Source organism: Staurois parvus, unplaced genomic scaffold (assembly GCF_062004578.1).
Source record: "Staurois parvus isolate SC_StPar_1 unplaced genomic scaffold, SC_StPar_1.0 ptg000350l, whole genome shotgun sequence".
NCBI classification, from domain to species: Eukaryota; Metazoa; Chordata; class Amphibia; order Anura; family Ranidae; genus Staurois; species Staurois parvus.
The window spans coordinates 5,122,619-5,139,211 of NW_028318146.1; the positions used below are offsets into that span (position 1 = coordinate 5,122,619).

General features: G+C 43.5%; 1 protein-coding gene across 1 annotated transcript in view; it reads left to right on the top strand.

Annotated features, from left to right (window-relative positions):
• Positions 1-16,593, top strand: part of NAT10 (N-acetyltransferase 10) — a 55,108-nt gene that overhangs the window by 2,890 nt on the left and 35,625 nt on the right. The window contains exons 2-8 of the mRNA XM_089684619.1: positions 363-484; positions 5,023-5,114; positions 6,539-6,710; positions 7,297-7,419; positions 14,029-14,090; positions 14,551-14,665; positions 15,654-15,761. Coding sequence (XP_089540745.1) covers positions 377-484; positions 5,023-5,114; positions 6,539-6,710; positions 7,297-7,419; positions 14,029-14,090; positions 14,551-14,665; positions 15,654-15,761 — 780 coding nt within the window. The 5' untranslated portion in view covers positions 363-376. The remainder of the gene's footprint in view (positions 1-362; positions 485-5,022; positions 5,115-6,538; positions 6,711-7,296; positions 7,420-14,028; positions 14,091-14,550; positions 14,666-15,653; positions 15,762-16,593) is intronic.

The window sequence follows — 16,593 nt, forward strand, 5'->3', positions numbered from 1 at the left end:
CTGCTGGCAAGAGTATACTAATCTTTGCTAGGAGTCACATGTGTGAATGTAGCCTAAGAAGCTGTTATGTCATGTTTTATCTGTTGGATGTGAATAGCCACACCCACACCTGTCTGAAAAACTCCTAGCAGCTTCTTCCAAACCAGGCAGTTTTATTGTAAAGGCGAACAAACCCTTTAAGACGAGTAGCTGATTTATTGCATTACCGATCTTCCCTGACAGATTATGTGACAAGCTCAGTGAACACAGCTAGGTGCCAGAGAAGGAAGTGGCCAGGGGCACCATGAACAGTATAGTCATGTAGATGTGATGGGAGATCAATTGCTTTTACAAGGCTAACATGAGACGCTGGCTCCCCCCAGGTTAACCAATCACAATGCAGAGGAAGAAGATTGATAATCGGATCCGGGTCCTGATTGAGAACGGAATTGCTGAGAAGCAGAGAAATTTCTTTGTGATTGTGGGGGATCATGGGAAAGATCAGGTAACTGTGTTCAATTTTATAATTGGTCATGTGACCCGGGTATTTTGGGTGGTATGTCGGCTGCTTATGATAATGCGGGATGAAATGAATTTATATCTCCTCCTCCAGAACCAACATTTAGGACACCATGGGGGAGATTTACTAAAGCTGGTTCACTCAGAATGTGGTGCACCTGTGCATGGTAGCCAATCGCCTTCTAACCTCAGCTTGTTTAACCGCCTCCCTCTCACCATATAAGGAAATGACGCTCTCTCGTTCTGGGAGGACGTCATATGACATCCTCTCACCCTAACTGCGCATGTGCGCCCATTGGTGGTGCGCTGTGTCCCTGGGACATCACAAATCGCATGTAAACAAGGAAATGCTGGTTATTGGCAGTCCTCTCCTCATGCTGACAGCACGAGGAGAGCCGTCAAGCAGCATTGCTCAGAGGGGACACCTACACTGATGATCAGGGCACTGATGATCAGTGTAGCCCCATCAGTGCCTATCAATGCCACATATCAATGCCTACCGGTGCACATCAATGCCACATATCAATGCCTACCGGTGCACGTCAATGCCACATATCAATGCCTACCGGTGCACGTTAATGCCACATATCAATGCCTACCGGTGCACGTCAATGCCACATATCAATGCCTACCGGTGCACGTCAATGCCACATATCAATGCCTACCGGTGCTCGTCAATGCCACATATCAAGGCCTACCGGTGCACGTCAATGCCACATATCAAGGCCTACCGGTGCACGTCAATGCCACATATCAAGGCCTACCGGTGCACGTCAATGCCACATATCAAGGCCTACCGGTGCACGTCAATGCCACATATCAAGGCCTACCGGTGCACGTCAATGCCACATATCAAGGCCTACCGGTGCACGTCAATGCCACATATCAAGGCCTACCGGTGCACGTCAATGCCACATATCAAGGCCTACCGGTGCACGTCAATGCCACATATCAAGGCCTACCGGTGCACGTCAATGCCACATATCAAGGCCTATCGGTGCACGTCAATGCCACATATCAGTGCCGCCTATCGGTGCACGTCAATGCCACATATCAGTGCCGCCTATCAGTTCCCATCAGTGCCACCTAACATTTCCAGTCAGTGCCGCCTATCAGTGCCCATCACTGCAACCTCATTAGCGCACATCGGTGAAGTAGAAATAATTACTTATTTACAAAATTTTATAACAGAAACTAAGAAACTTTTTTTTTTAATTTTCAGTCTTTTTTTTAGTTTGTCTAGCAAAAAATAAAAACCCCAGTGGTGATTAAATACCACCAAAGAAAGCTCTATCTGTCTCAAAAAAAATGATAAAAATGTTGTTTGGCTACAATGTTGCATGACCGCGCAATTGTCATTCAAAGTGCGACAGCGCTGAAAGCTGAAAAATGTCCTGGGCAGGAAGGGGGTAAAAGTGCCCGGTAGGCAAGGGGTTAATTAAGCTTTGGCAATAAAACCTGGAAGCTGATTGGTTTCTATGCCGAAGTGAGTCTGATTTTTGCACTCTCCAGCTTTAGTAAATAAAGCCCTCTGTCACCACATCCTACCCTGACAACTAAACACATCCAGACAATCTGTAGTAAAGGGGTTGGACAATAAAATGGAAACACTACATGATTTGCAGGTGTGAAAGTGACGACATGTTTCGCATTGAAAGCGGACGTGATGTAAAATTCTTTTGCTTCCGCTGTGTGATGAGACACCTAGCTAACAGGTGGGAAGCCTCAATTTACTGCATGCGCTGCTAGTAATACACAGTCATGTCAGAGCTTACTCAACTTCCAAGAGGGCAAATTGTTGGAGCTGCATAGCTGGTGCCTCTGTAACTGAAGTTGCCAGTTTATTTGCCATGTAAGGGGGTACAGTATCAAAGGTAATGACAGCATATACAGTTTCTGAGAAAACGTCGTCACATGGTCAGCTGATTGAAAGGGACAAAAGGACATTGCGCAGGATTATGACCTGGAATAAGAAAACAACTGCTGCAAAAGTGACTGCGGAGCTCAATCTCAGTCCCGTGAAGACCGAGTCCTGTGAAGAATGAGATTGAGCTCCGCAGTCACTTTTGCAGCAATTGTTTTCTTATTCCGGGTCACAATCCTGCGCAATGTCCTTTTTGTCTTTTTTTTGGTCAGCTGACCATGTCGACCGCACTTATGCTTCTCAGATTACAGTTTTCCAGAAACTGTATATGCCGTCATCAACTTTGATACTGCACCTCGCAACACGGCAAACAAATTGGCAACTTCAGTCACAGAGGCCCCAGCTAAGCGGCACCAACAATTTGCCCTCTGTGAGGCTCAGTAAGCTCTGACATGACTGTGTATTACTAGCAGCGCATGCAGTGAATGAGGAAAGTGAGGCTTCCCACCTGTTAGCTAGGTGTCTCATCCCACAGCAGAAGCAAAAGAATTTTACATCACTTTCAATGTGAAACATGTCGTCACTTTCACACCTGCAAATCGTGTAGCATTTCCGTTTTTTGTCCAAGCTCTACATATGTGTTTTTTGTTTTTTCTTGTTTTGTTCTGTTTTTTTTTTAAGGCTTGTATGCCAAAGAGAATTGTATATAGGAAGCTCACCCAGAGAAGGGGACTGGGCAGTATGTTGATGGACCCAGCAAGAATCAAACCTTGCCTTACTGCCCTTGGCCCAGTATGGTAGAGTCACCGTTGCTGACCTACTTTTGAAGTTTGTGTCTTCACTGCTAATCCGAGACTGTAGAGTGGTTCCCTGTAATACAGTTGCAAGAAAAAGTATGTGAACCCCTTGGGATTACGTGGAGTTTTGCATGAATTGGGCATAAAATGTGCTCTGAACGTCATCTAAGTCACAACAATAGAAGAACACAGTCTGCTGAACATAATACTACACAAACATTAGATGTTGCCATGGTTTAATTGCACATAACATGTAAACATTCACAGTGCAGGGAGGAAAAAGTATGTGAACCTTTGGATTTAATAACTGGTTGACCCTCCTTTGGCAGCAATAACCTCAAACAAACGTTTCCTGTAGTTGCAGATCAGACCTGCACAACGATCTGGAGTAATTTTGGACCGCTCCTCTTCACAAAACTGTTTCAGTGTAGCAATATTCTTGGGATGTCTGGTGTGAATCGCTCTCTTAAGGTCATGCCACAGTATTTCAATCGGGTTGAGGTCAGGACTCTGACTGGGCCACTCCAGAAGGCGTATTCTGTGCTGTTGCAGCCATTGTTTTGTTGAATTACTTGTATGCTTTGGGTCATTGTCCTGTTGCGTCACCCATCCTCTGCGGAGCTTCAGTTGGCGGACAGATGGTCGTACGTTTTCCTGCAAAATGTCTTGATAAACTCTGGAATTCATTTTCCCATCAATGACAACAATCCGTCCAGGCCCTGAGACAGCATAGCAGCCCCAAACCATGATGCTCCCTCCGCCATGTTTTACAGTGGGGATGAGGTGTTGATGTTGGTGTGCTGTGCCTTTTTTTCTCCACACATAGTGTTGTGTGTTCTTCCCAAACAACTCAATCTTGGTTTCATCTGTCCACAGTATATTTTGCCAGTAGTGCTGTGGAACATCCAGGTGCTCTTTTGCAAACTTCTAACGTGCTGCAATATTCTTTTTGGACAGCAATGGCTTCCTCCGTGGTGTCCTCCCATGTACTCCATTCTTGTTTAATGTTTTCCTTATTGTAGATGTGTCAACAAAAATGTTAGCATGTGCCAGAGATTTCTGTAGGTCTTTAGCTGACACTCTGGGATTCTTGTTTACCTCATGCAGCATTCTGCGCTGTGCTCTTGCAGTCATTTTTACAGGATGACCACGCCTAGGGAGAGTAGCAACAGTGCTAAACTTTCTCCATTTGTAGACAGTCTGTCTTACCATGGACACATGAACATCAAGGCTTTTGGAGATACTTTTGTAACCCTTTCCAGCTTCATGCAAGTCAACAATTTTTGATCGTAGGTCTTCTGAGAGCTCTTTTCTGCGAGGCATGGTTCACATCAGACAGTGCTTCTTGAAACCAGTAAACCCAAAACGGGTGTGTGTTTTTTAAGGGCAGGACAGCTGTCAGCAACACATCCAATATCATCACACTGATTGGAGTCAAGGTTGGCTCACTTCTGGCTCCAATTAGCTCTGGGAAAAGTCATTAAGCTAGGGCCTCACATACTTTTTCCTCCCTGCACTGTGAATGTTTACATGTTATGTGCAATTAAACCATGGCAACATCTAATGTTTGTGTAGTATTATGTTCAGCAGACTGTGTTCTTCTATTGTTGTGACTTAGATGACGTTCAGAGCACATTTTATGCCCAATTCATGCAAAACTCCACGTAATCCCAAGGGGTTCACATACTTTTTCTTGCAACTGTAGATTAGTATGTGTTACACTAGCCTGCAGTGGATGCATGAAATCTTATTGGATGCTGGGGGATACTGCCCTGTGGAAGCCATCTTTGGTTTCTGTCTGTATTGTATAGTATATGCAGCTTGCCTTCTAAGATTGTAAAGTAACCATGTCCCTCTCCACAGGTGGTCATTCTCCATCACATGCTCTCCAAAGCTGCGGTCAGAGCTCGCCCCTCTGTACTCTGGTGTTACAAGAAAGAGCTGGGCTTCAGCAGGTAACACATCCAAAAATCAGCTTCTATCGATCGGTCTGTTTTCAGGTTTCCCTTTTTTGCACTTATTGAATCTGACCTCCAGCCTTCCCTTCAGTCTTGCACAGGTTTCCTGTAGTGCACTAAAATTGCTTAATCAGGTTTCACTGCACACTGTGAGCTTCTCACTGGGACTAGGATAAGGTATTAAAAGAAAAAAGTGTTTTTTTTTAATGTTATTAGAAAGTTGGTGAGTTATGAAGGCAAAATATGGGCAGATTAAACGTCAGCTCTGAGGGCTTGTTCACACTTGTGCAGAGATCAGTGTTTTTCTGCCAGTCTTCACAAGGCACACAGAAAATAATTGTTTTCTAGGTTTCCTGTTTACACTGGAATGCAGGTGGCAGCTGCTGAGCTTTGTGGTGTAACATGTCTGCAATTTTCAGCACTTCTCTCTGTCACACTGTGTGCTTCTAAGCACCACAGCTGAGCTCCAATGCACAGAAATGTATGTACCTTGGTAGGCAAGTAGCTAAACAGTCTCTATTCTAGCCATAAAATATACAACAGAAAAAAAAATGAGCCTAAAGCTGGCGATACCGTATACAATCTGATTGTACAATCTCCCCTAGCTTTAACAAAGCTGTAATAAAACAAATATAAATAACCATTTCAATTAATAAATAATTATCTAATCAGGAAGACCATTGCACTCTATAGTTGGCGGTAGATTTCTAGGGGATTGTACGATCAGATTATATAGTGCAGGGCTTGAAATTTCTGCTCGCCCAATCGCCAAATGCGAAGGGAAATCTTTGTGGTGAGCACAGATGGAGCGGGTGGCTTGCAATGCAGTCCCCAGGCTCTGGAGATCGATTTGCGTTCTACTTGCGCACCAAGCCTCGTTGTGAAGCAGACTTTTGTTTTCTTCTTTGCCCCCTTGGGGGGACACGAGGAGAGGCCCGCTCTCCACCCCCTTGGGAGGACACGAGGAGAGGCCCGCTCTCCACCCCCTTGGGGGGACAGGAGGAGAGGCCCGCTCTCCACCCCCTTGGGGGGACAGGAGGAGAGGCCCGCTCTCCACCCCCTTGGGGGGACAGGAGGAGAGGCCCGCTCTCCACCCCCTTGGGGGGACAGGAGGAGAGGCCCGCTCTCCACCGCCTTGGGGGGACACGAGGCCCTATATTATAGTGTATGGTCAGTCTTCGATATGAATATTTCTGATTACTTCTTCCAAGCTTCGTTCTTCTCTATACTTGGAGGAGAGGCTGCAGTCCCACAGAAGCATCCTCAGTCAGTGGAAAAATAATTTGGGATTTTCTGAGCCTGGCAGTCATGTTCAGTAGATTGTCTTGTTTTTATAACTTTTCTGAGGAGTCCATTGTTTATAGCCTGGTTTGTGTCTTGTCTGGAGTGGGTTTGTGACACAAGCACTTTTTCCTCTGCAGTAACCGGAAGAAGAAAATGAGAAAACTGCAGAAAAGGATAAAAAGCGGCACGCTGAACATAAAGGAGGATGACCCATTTGAGCTGTTTATTGCCGCCACCAACATCCGCTACTGTTATTATAATGAGACCCACAAGATTCTGGGAAACACCTTTGGCATGTGCGTGTTACAGGTATGACGATTATTCTGCTTGTATTGGCCCTCCTAGGTCCTCACCCAGCAGTGAGCTTATCAGTTCCCTGGGGCAGGAGGCACAGTGTTCCTCAATATTTGCTGGACAAGCTGGCCGGTATAGATATACAGAAATGGGTGCGAAACGGAAACATGAAAGCATGCAAAATGTTTTTTACTTCTTCATAGTTTGATCATATACAAAGCTAGTCAAAATGGTGATGAGTGGGGTTTGTTCTAAACCTAGTTCAGCTGAACCTGTGGGAATCTGTCACATGATCAAATCCCTGCCGGCCCAATCAGCTGTGTCCGAGGTGAATGTGGAGCTGCGGGGCATCTATGATGACATTGGACTGATACGGCTATATAAGGGCGATGACATTGATGAAATATGGTTGTGATTTATAGGCTGGCAGGGATGTGATCTCATGACAGCTTCCTGTGGGTTCTGTTGAGCAGAGTATGGACCAAACCCAGCTTATCCCTGTTGAAAGCAGATGTCATGGAAATGCATCAATCCTCCATCTGTGTCTGGCTCTTAGATTTGTGCAGAGTTCACAGTTAGCTTTCTTTTCTTTTCCTTTTAGGATTTCGAGGCTCTGACTCCCAACTTGCTGGCTCGTACCATAGAGACGGTGGAAGGTGGTGGACTTGTGGTGCTTCTTCTCCGCACTATGAGCTCCCTCAAGCAACTGTACACCATGACCATGGTATGTATATCAGGACCGGGGTCCCTGTGTGATTTCTGTAATCCGTCAACAGATTTATTTATTATGGATACATTTGTAGATCTACACCACATGTGCAAGGCGTCCACAAACCTACAGGTGAAACTCGAAAAATTTGAATATCGTGCAAAAGTTCATTTATTTCAGTAATGGAACTTAAAAGGTGAAACTAATATATGAGATAGACTCATTACATTCAAAGCAAGATAGTTCAAGCCGTGATTTGTCATAATTGTGATGATTATGGCTTATAGCTCATGAAAACCCCAAATCCACAATCTCAGAAAATTAGAATATTACATGCAATCAATAAAACAAGGATTGTACATAGAACAATATCGGACCTCTGAAAAGTAGAAGCATGCATATGTACTCAGTACTTGGTTTGGGCCCCTTTTGCAGCAATTACTGCCTCAATGTGGAGTGGCATGGAAGCTATCAGCCTGTAGCACTGCTGAGGTGTTATGGAAGACCAGGATGCTTCAATAGCGGCCTTCAGCTCTTGTGTATTGTTCGGTCTCATGTCTCTCATCTTTCTCTTGGCAATGCCCCATAGGTTCTCTATGGGGTTCAGGTCAGACAAGTTTGCTGGCCAATCAAGCACAGTAATCCCACAGTCATTTAACCAGGTTTTGGTGCTTTTGGCAGCGTGGGCAGGTGCCAAGTCATGCTGGGAAATGAAGTTGGCATCCCCATAAATCTCGTCTGCGGAAGGAAGCATGAAGTGCTCCAAAATCTCCTGGTAGAAGGCTGCATTGACCCTGGACTTAATGAAGCACAGTGGACCAACACCAGCAGATGACATGGCTCCCCAAATCAACACAGACTGTGGAAACTTCACACTGGACTTCAAGCATCTTGCAGTGTGTGTCTTTCCATTCTTCCTCCATACTCTGGGTCCTTGGTTTCCAAATGAGATACAAAAGTTGCTCTCATCAGAAAAGAGGACTTTGGACCACTGAGCAACAGACCAGGTCTGTTTTTCTTTAGCCCAGGTAAGACGCTTCTGACGTTGTTTGTTGTTCAGGAGTGACTTGACTTGGAGTCTCTTGATGCACTGACTCCAGCCTCAGTTCACTCCTTGTGAAAGTCCCCAACACTTTTGAGTGGCCTTTTCCTGACAATCCTCTCCAGGCTGCGGTCATCCCTGCTGCTTGTGCACCTTTTTCTTCCACACTTTTTTCCCTTCCACATAACTTTCTATTAATGTGCTTTGATACAGCACTTTGGGAACATCCAACTTCTTTTGCAATTACCTTTTGAGGCTTTCCCTCCTTATGGAAGATGTCAATGATGGTTTTCTACACAACTGTCAGGTCAGCAGTCTTTCCCATCATTGTGATTCCTACTGAACCAGACTGAGAGACCATTTAAAGGCTCAGGAACCCTTTGCAGGTGTTATGGCATAATTATCTGATTAGAGTGGGACACTTTGAGCCGAGAATATTGCACCTTTTCACAATATTCTCATTTTCTGAGATTGTGGATTTGGGGTTTTCATGAGCTGTAAGCCATAATCATCACAATTATGACAAATCACGGCTTGAACTATCTTGCTTTGCATGTAATGAGTCTATCTCATATATTAGTTTCACCTTTTAAGTTGCATTATTTAAATAAATGAACTTTTGCACGATATTCAAATTTTTCGAGTTTCACCTGTATATTGAGCAAATTTTCGAGCCCAACAAAAAACCATTGTAGTGGGGACCTTTGCACTGCAAGGATTAATGTTCATTAACTGCACATATTTTGGATTTATGTCCTTTATGGCTGTCAAGAAATATATTTCAGCAGATGTTTTTTTCACCCAGAGCTCATCTTTAGAGAGAACCTGCGCTTTGTCTATGCAATGCGAAGTAACAGGTTTGCTGCAGTACCAGAGGTGCCCATGGGCAGCAGATTAGGAAGCAAATCAAATGCAGCATGTTTTCTGATGCTTCTGATTTGCTTTGACTTGTGTTTTCATGTCCATTTGATCTGTTTTTTAGTTGTTTAACTGCTTTCCTGCCACCCTCTAGCAGATATACTGCTACAGGGATGTAGGGGTGCGCAAAATCATGTATATACATGATTTTGCATTTCCAGGTAAGGGGTGCTCGCACCCTACCCATGACTCTGTACATGGCCTTGGCAGTCAATCACTGGGTCTCAGCCGGTGATTGCCGAGCATTAATGGCGGGGGGGAGAGAACTGTATGTAAGCAATACAGTTCTCTCCCCTGTTGGCTCCTGCACACTGCTTTGTATGGCTCTGCATAGCAGAGCCATACAAAGCAGTGTGCTTACAGTTGAAAGCACACACACAGCTTACAGTAAAACAGCACATAGTTAACCCTTTGATCGCCCCACATGTTAACCCCTTGCTGCCCAGTGCCATTAGTACAGTATCTGTGCTTTTTATTAGCACTGATCACTGTATTGGTGTCACTGGGGATGTCAGTGACACCAAGTCAGTTCCCCTCAGTGTCAGAATGCCTGCTGCAGTCCCGCTATAAGTCGCTGATCGCCGCCATTACTAGTAATAATAATAAAAAAAATCTCAGTATATATACCGCCATTTGTAAACGCTATAACTTTCACATAAACCAATTAATTTACACGTATTGGGATTTTTTTTAACAAAGATATGTAGCAAAATACATTATGGCCGAAATGTATGACGAAATTTTTATTTTTTTTTAATTTTTTTTTTTTAAATTTTACTGTTTACTGGACGCGTTTAATAGCAAAAAGTCAAAAATGTTTTTTTTCTCAAAATTGTTGGCCTATATATATATATATATATATATATATATATATATATCACAAAAAAAAATGCACAGGCGATCAAATGCCACCAAAAGCTCTATTTGTGGGGAAAAGAGTAAATTTCATTTGGGTGCAGCATTGCATGACCGCGCAATTGTCAGTTGAAGCAACGCAGCGCCGTAACGAAAAAAAATGGCCTGGTCAGGAAGGGGGCTAAATCCTCTGGAGGGCAAGTGGTTAACAAACTGCTTCAAAATGCTTCTAGGATGTATCAAGCTTCTTGACTTCCCTTTCCATTCACATTAACTTGTATGGAGGATAGAAGCAGCTCAAACACAAACAAATCCCATGTACAATATCCTATGCTGCTTATACTTACCTGTGCTTCCCACCACCTTACGATTCCTTTGAAAATTCCAGCAGGGAGAGTGAGACTCCCTCATTTTGGCTGCAGTAGGCATGGAACATTAAAAGGCCACCTTCAAAATCATGTTACATGTTAAACCCACCACGCCTGGCTGCCTTGTAGTTCTCACCACATTCATAGTCATTTCCATGTTACATGTTAAACCCACCACGCCTGGCTGCCTTGTAGTTCTCACCACATTCATACTCATTTCCATGTTACATGTTAAACCCACCACGCCTGGCTGCCTTGTAGTTCTCGCCACATTCATAGTCATTTACATGTTACATGTTAACCCCACCACGCCTGGCTGCCTTGTAGTTCTCACCACATTCATAGTCATTTCCATGTTACATGTTAAACCCACCACGCCTGGCTGCCTTGTAGTTCTCACCACATTCATAGTCATTTCCATGTTACATGTCAAACCCACCACGCCTGGCTGCCTTGTAGTTCTCACCACATTCATAGTCATTTCCATGTTACATGTCAAACCCACCACGCCTGGCTGCCTTGTAGTTCTCACCACATTTATAGTCATTTCCATGTTACATGTTTAACCCACCACGCCTGGCTGCCTTGTAGTTCTCAGTATACGCAAGGAACTGGAGGAAGTTTGTAGTAGCCTGGCATTACACCATGATCCACGTATCTGGGTTGCAATGCTTTGCTGGTTAATTTGTTAAAAAAATAAATGCACATTTTTATTCTACAAAAATATGTGCATGTATTTTACTTTTTTTTTTCTTGCAAAAGGTGGATTTAAGCTCTTCCCATCTACTGTATGCATATATACGTCCTTGGATAGGAAGAGTGACATCTCAGTCATCATTGCTGCTTTTTAAGGCCAGCCATTCTGTACATGGTAAAAGTGATCTGAGCGGCTATACAGCTACTCGATCACTTTTACAGGCGGTGGAGAGAGGGGGTCCCCCAACTCCCATTTCCCCCCGCTGCCTTTACTGGGTGATCGGGGAACCCAGTACTGCCACCATTCGATGTACTGAGGGGAGGAAGGTACATCCATACTAAGAAACTGGAAATGACAAAGATGTCACATCAGTTTTGGTTTGTTGGTTATAAGCTGTGACCGGCTTGTAAATCATCTGATCAAACTAATTGACCCCAGAGAGAACCAGTCACGGCCCATGCTATCACAAGGGATGTTGTTCATCCCTGGTGATAGCAATAAAGTTTAAAGCAAATCAAAGCAATCAAAAAGCAAACTACAGTGTAAAGAATTTTTTTTTTTTTTTTTTAAATAACCTAATGAAAACAAAATAAAAATTAAAGCGCATCAGGTGCTTGCTTGAATGCACACGTAGGTCCAGCATGCATTTGCAAACGGTGCTAAACATCAGAGAGAGCAATAATTAGTGTCAAACCTCCTGTGTAATTCTAAACTGGTAACCGGTAAAGGCTTTTAAAGTGTCGCCTATGGAGATTTTTAGGTACCTTAGTTTGGCGCTGTTCCATGCGCAATTTTAAAGCTTAATATGTTGAGCATCTGTTTACCCGGTGCAACATCATTTTATATGTTTTACTAAAAATGGATATTCTATTAAATATTGTATATCCTAAAAAAAAAAATCACAACTACTATTTTATTCTACAGGGTCTTTTCTTAGAAATGTATATGGGGGTTGCATAGTTACATAGTTAGTCTGGCTGAAGAAAGACAGACAAAAGTCCATCCAGTTCAACCATTACACGTATTGGGATTTTTTTTTTTTTTTAGCAGACATGTAGCAGAATACATTTTGGCCTAAATTTATGACAAAATTTTGATTTTTAAATTTTTTTTTATTGGACATGTTTTGTAGCAAAAATTAAAACCTATAGCTTTTTTTTTTTTTAGTTTATAGCACAAAAAATAAAATACCACCGATAGCTCTATTTGTGGGGTAAAAAAGGACATACATTTCATTTGAATGCAGCTTTAGGGGGTCTCCTGGAGCGTAATGTATAGATTCCTGCAGAGACACTTCATCAAGGGTCCGAGCTGAAATCAGAAATGATTTGCAATAAGCTGAACACTAAACCAGCTGCTATAGGAAAAAAACCAAAACATTTATCACTATGTCTTACATGTCGAAAGAATGATCCGTAGTTACATAGTCTGGCTGAAAAAAGACAAAAGTCCATTTAGTTCAACCATTATAAAACATTTTTTATAATCCTATCCCCACAGTTGATCCAGAGGAAGGCAAAAAAAAACACAGCAAAGCACGATCCAATTTGCTCCTGCAGGGAAAAAAAAAATCCTTCCTGAACCCCCGGGTTCTAAGTAATTTTCTAGCCAAAAAAAAAAAAAAAATGCTAATTCTAAATTGTATGAGAAAAATGTAACAATTTGCTCTTACTGGAAGCAGGGGCGGACTGACCATTTGGAAACTTGGGCACTGCCCGGGGTCAGTAGGGGCCCCATGAGATGCCCCTGGTACCTTTTTCATAGGCTTTTTTGAGTTTGTGCAAGGACACAGGGGCCCCATGATCCCCTATTGCCCGGGGGCCCCATGAGTTGTCAGTCCGCCCCTGACTGGAAGTAGAGATTTAGGAATCATTAATTTGGTTAAAGTGTAACTCTGGGCAGGAAAGAACATGTACTGTTTACAGCGGGCCCCTCTGCCCACACTGCAGGGGTTAATTGCTTGTTGAGTCTATGGGTAGAGGAAGAAGCTCCAATACTTTCTTTGTTCCGGGTGGCTTCCTTCATCTGTGCAATCGGTCCCTCTGGACCCCTTCTCTAAGGCCGGCAGTTGCATCAAGTACAATGCAGGACCAATAGTCAGCTTGTGTTCATGCTTTATTCTCACTTTGGTACAACACAAGGTCAACTCTTTTTTAGTACTGAGTGTTTTGGCTCCATTTTGGCCCCATTGTAAGAAAGTTCATGGTGATGAGAGAGCTTTAGGGGCTGGCGTCAGTATCACCTGATCTGTGTGTGCCTTCTGTGCGCTCCTCTTTCCCCTTCTCTTAGCAGTGTATTACAAAGTTCCACACACATGCCATTCCTGCTCCTTCGTTGAAGAGCTTCCCCCATCCTCTGGAACTCTCTACCCCAATTAATCAGACTATTGCCTACTCTGCTCACTTTTAGGGGATTTCTGAAAACCTATGTCTTCAGGGAAGCCTATCCTGCCCTCAGCTAATAATGGAATCTTCTACTCCTCCTACCAGTCCATCCCTCCACAGTTACTACCTTTTTTGTACCACTAGCCCCTCCCTCCTAGATTGTAAGCTCCCAGGATCAGGCCCTCCTATCCCTCTTGTATTGAACTGTTGTTGCTGTATTGTCTCCCGTTTATATTGTAAAGCGCTGAGCAAACTGTTGGCGCTATATAAATCCTGTATAATAATAATAGTAATAAAAAATATTTTAGTGTTTGCAGTGAGGAAATAAGCAGTGACTCATTTCTAGTCTTCTTTCTCTAGGATGTTCATTCTCGCTACAGAACAGAAGCACATCAGGACGTTGTGGGACGTTTTAATGAAAGGTAGATGATCTGTTCTTGAATTTTGAATATGTTCTATCTTGTTTATACAAGCATTTTCCACCGAAGAATCATCCATGGTGGATCGCTTTTCAGAGGATGTTTGACAGGCAGTAATGTCACCTCACCATCTGTTTTAACCCCCAAAAGCCCACACCACTGTGCCTCAAGTGTGTTGTTTGCTTCACTACAATGGGGCCTGTTCGGCTGAATGCAGCAGGGTTCACAATTCTTGACGCGAGGCAATGCTTCGTCTCCACGGCAAGTGTACAACCGCATCTGACTGTAGTTGCAGCTTACAAGGACACTGTGAAATCATTGCCCCAACCATCTGTTTTTACCGCTTTCCCTCAACCACAAGTGTGAACGTAGCCTTACTGCAGCATGTTTTGTATATTTAGAACATTTGGCTGGTTTGATTTTTGGTTCATTTTGTGTACTGATCTACTTACATTTCCCATAGGTTTATATTATCTCTGGCCTCCTGTAAGAACTGTATGGTGATCGATGATCAGCTGAATATCTTGCCTATTTCCAGCCATATTGCCAACATAAAGCCAGTTCCACCAAAGACACAGGTAAGGGGGCATCTCAATAGTCCTTGGGCTGTATTTTCTTCACCACCTGCCGCCCACTAACAGTACATTTACTGCTAGCGGGTGGTACTTCCTGGTTTAGAGGCTCGCATGTGTACACCCCACACCTAGGACATGTCACGAGTTTGTCAGCAGGTTACAGCCAATCATTTTGTCAGTATACTTGCTGATTGGCTGTGGCCAATCGCAGCACGGGTCTGTGTGTTTGTAAATACAGGCTCTGGCTGGATTTCTCTCTGCCATTCAGAAATGAAAGGAAACCCAGCCAGATCAGTGAGTAAAAGCAGCACACATACACTTGTTAGAAACACAGAAAAGGAGACATGACATGAGCAAGACATGATCACATGTCATCCTTCACATGTCATCCTTCACATCACAGAAAGAAGTGGAGTCAAGCCATTTATCCCATATTTTGTAATATTTGGCGGGGCATCCTCTATGCATGTAGATAACCTTCTTATATGGTAATATACTATTTATCGCAGCAACCCAGCGTGGGATAGTAGGTGGCAGCGCCCGCAGCCAAGTCCGGGCAATTAATAACCTGGCCATAAAAGAGTTTAAGATTGATATGTTTATGCACATTTTTCCTTGCATTTCACATGTACAACATTTTTATAACAGGACCTCAATATAGAGAGTTCATATTGCTGGCATGTTGGCTATTTTTCTGAATGTATGATGTCCAGCCTGGGTGGCAACCACAGCTCTCTCCATAGATACAGTAGTGGAGTGAACGTAGCCAATCAGGGATGTGTGATGGCATTTGCATGATTATCAGATGAAAAATACAGGAAAAAAAGCAAAAAAAAAACAAAAAACCTAATAGCAAAAAATCACAATTAAAGCTCTTCATCTGTTGTCTGGTTCTTGTATATGTGACAAGGTGGTGGTGGTTCCATTATATACTGACTTTGTATGGTGCTTCAACAGTATCTCAATCAGTTTGATGATGTGCTTTTTTCAGGAGAGCAATCTGACCCCGGAGGAGCAGGAGCTGCAGGACGTGAAGCTCAGTCTCCAGGACACACAGCCGGTTGGGGTTCTGGTTGAAAACTGTAAGACTCTGGATCAGGTAATGCATTCTCTGCATTAAGGTAAAAAAACCACCTGGTTACAGCTTCCTCCCCCCACCCCCCCCTTCCCCAGCCCCCCTTTATACTTACTAGAGCCTCATCTCGATCCAGCGATGCATGAGAGCAGCGGCTCTTCCAGGTCTCTCTCCTCATTGGCTCACACAGCAGCGGGAACCATTAGCTCCTACTTCTGTCAGTCAAAGTCAGTGAGCCAGTGAGGAGAGAGCAGGGTTGTGGGGCCAAGCTGCGCTTTGTGTGTGAATATAGACACAGAGCGCAGCTCAGGAGTGAGCCTGCTTGAGTGCTCACACAGCAAGAGGCTTGCTTTTGGAGGGCATTTGGCAGGGGGAAGGAGCCAGGAACTGCTGGCATTGGAACAAAAAGAGGATCAGGGCTGCTCTGTGTAAAACCATTACACAGAGCAGGTAAGTATAACATGTATGTTTGTTTGTTCTAATTTTTTCCCTTAAAATCACTTTAGGGCACAATTTGAACCAAAACTAAAATTTAAGAACTAAAGTTTTATGTCCACTGTTCTTTAAAATTGGACAACAATCCAAGATTCATAAAACCATGATGGTGACATTAAGTAAAAGTCCTGTCCCCATTAACTTCTGTTACAGGATACATATTTGATCCTGTCTAATAGAGCAGCTTTTCTTTCAAGATCGGATGTACTTGTTAACGAACTCGACTCGTTTCCTGAATTTCATCCACTTCATCAGGAGCTATATGTGGGGACAAGGCTAACATATCTGGCACTTTCAGATGTGGTAACTGCCCGCAATGCCCATATATTAGGGAGAGATTTGTGACTGGACACCATGTAGA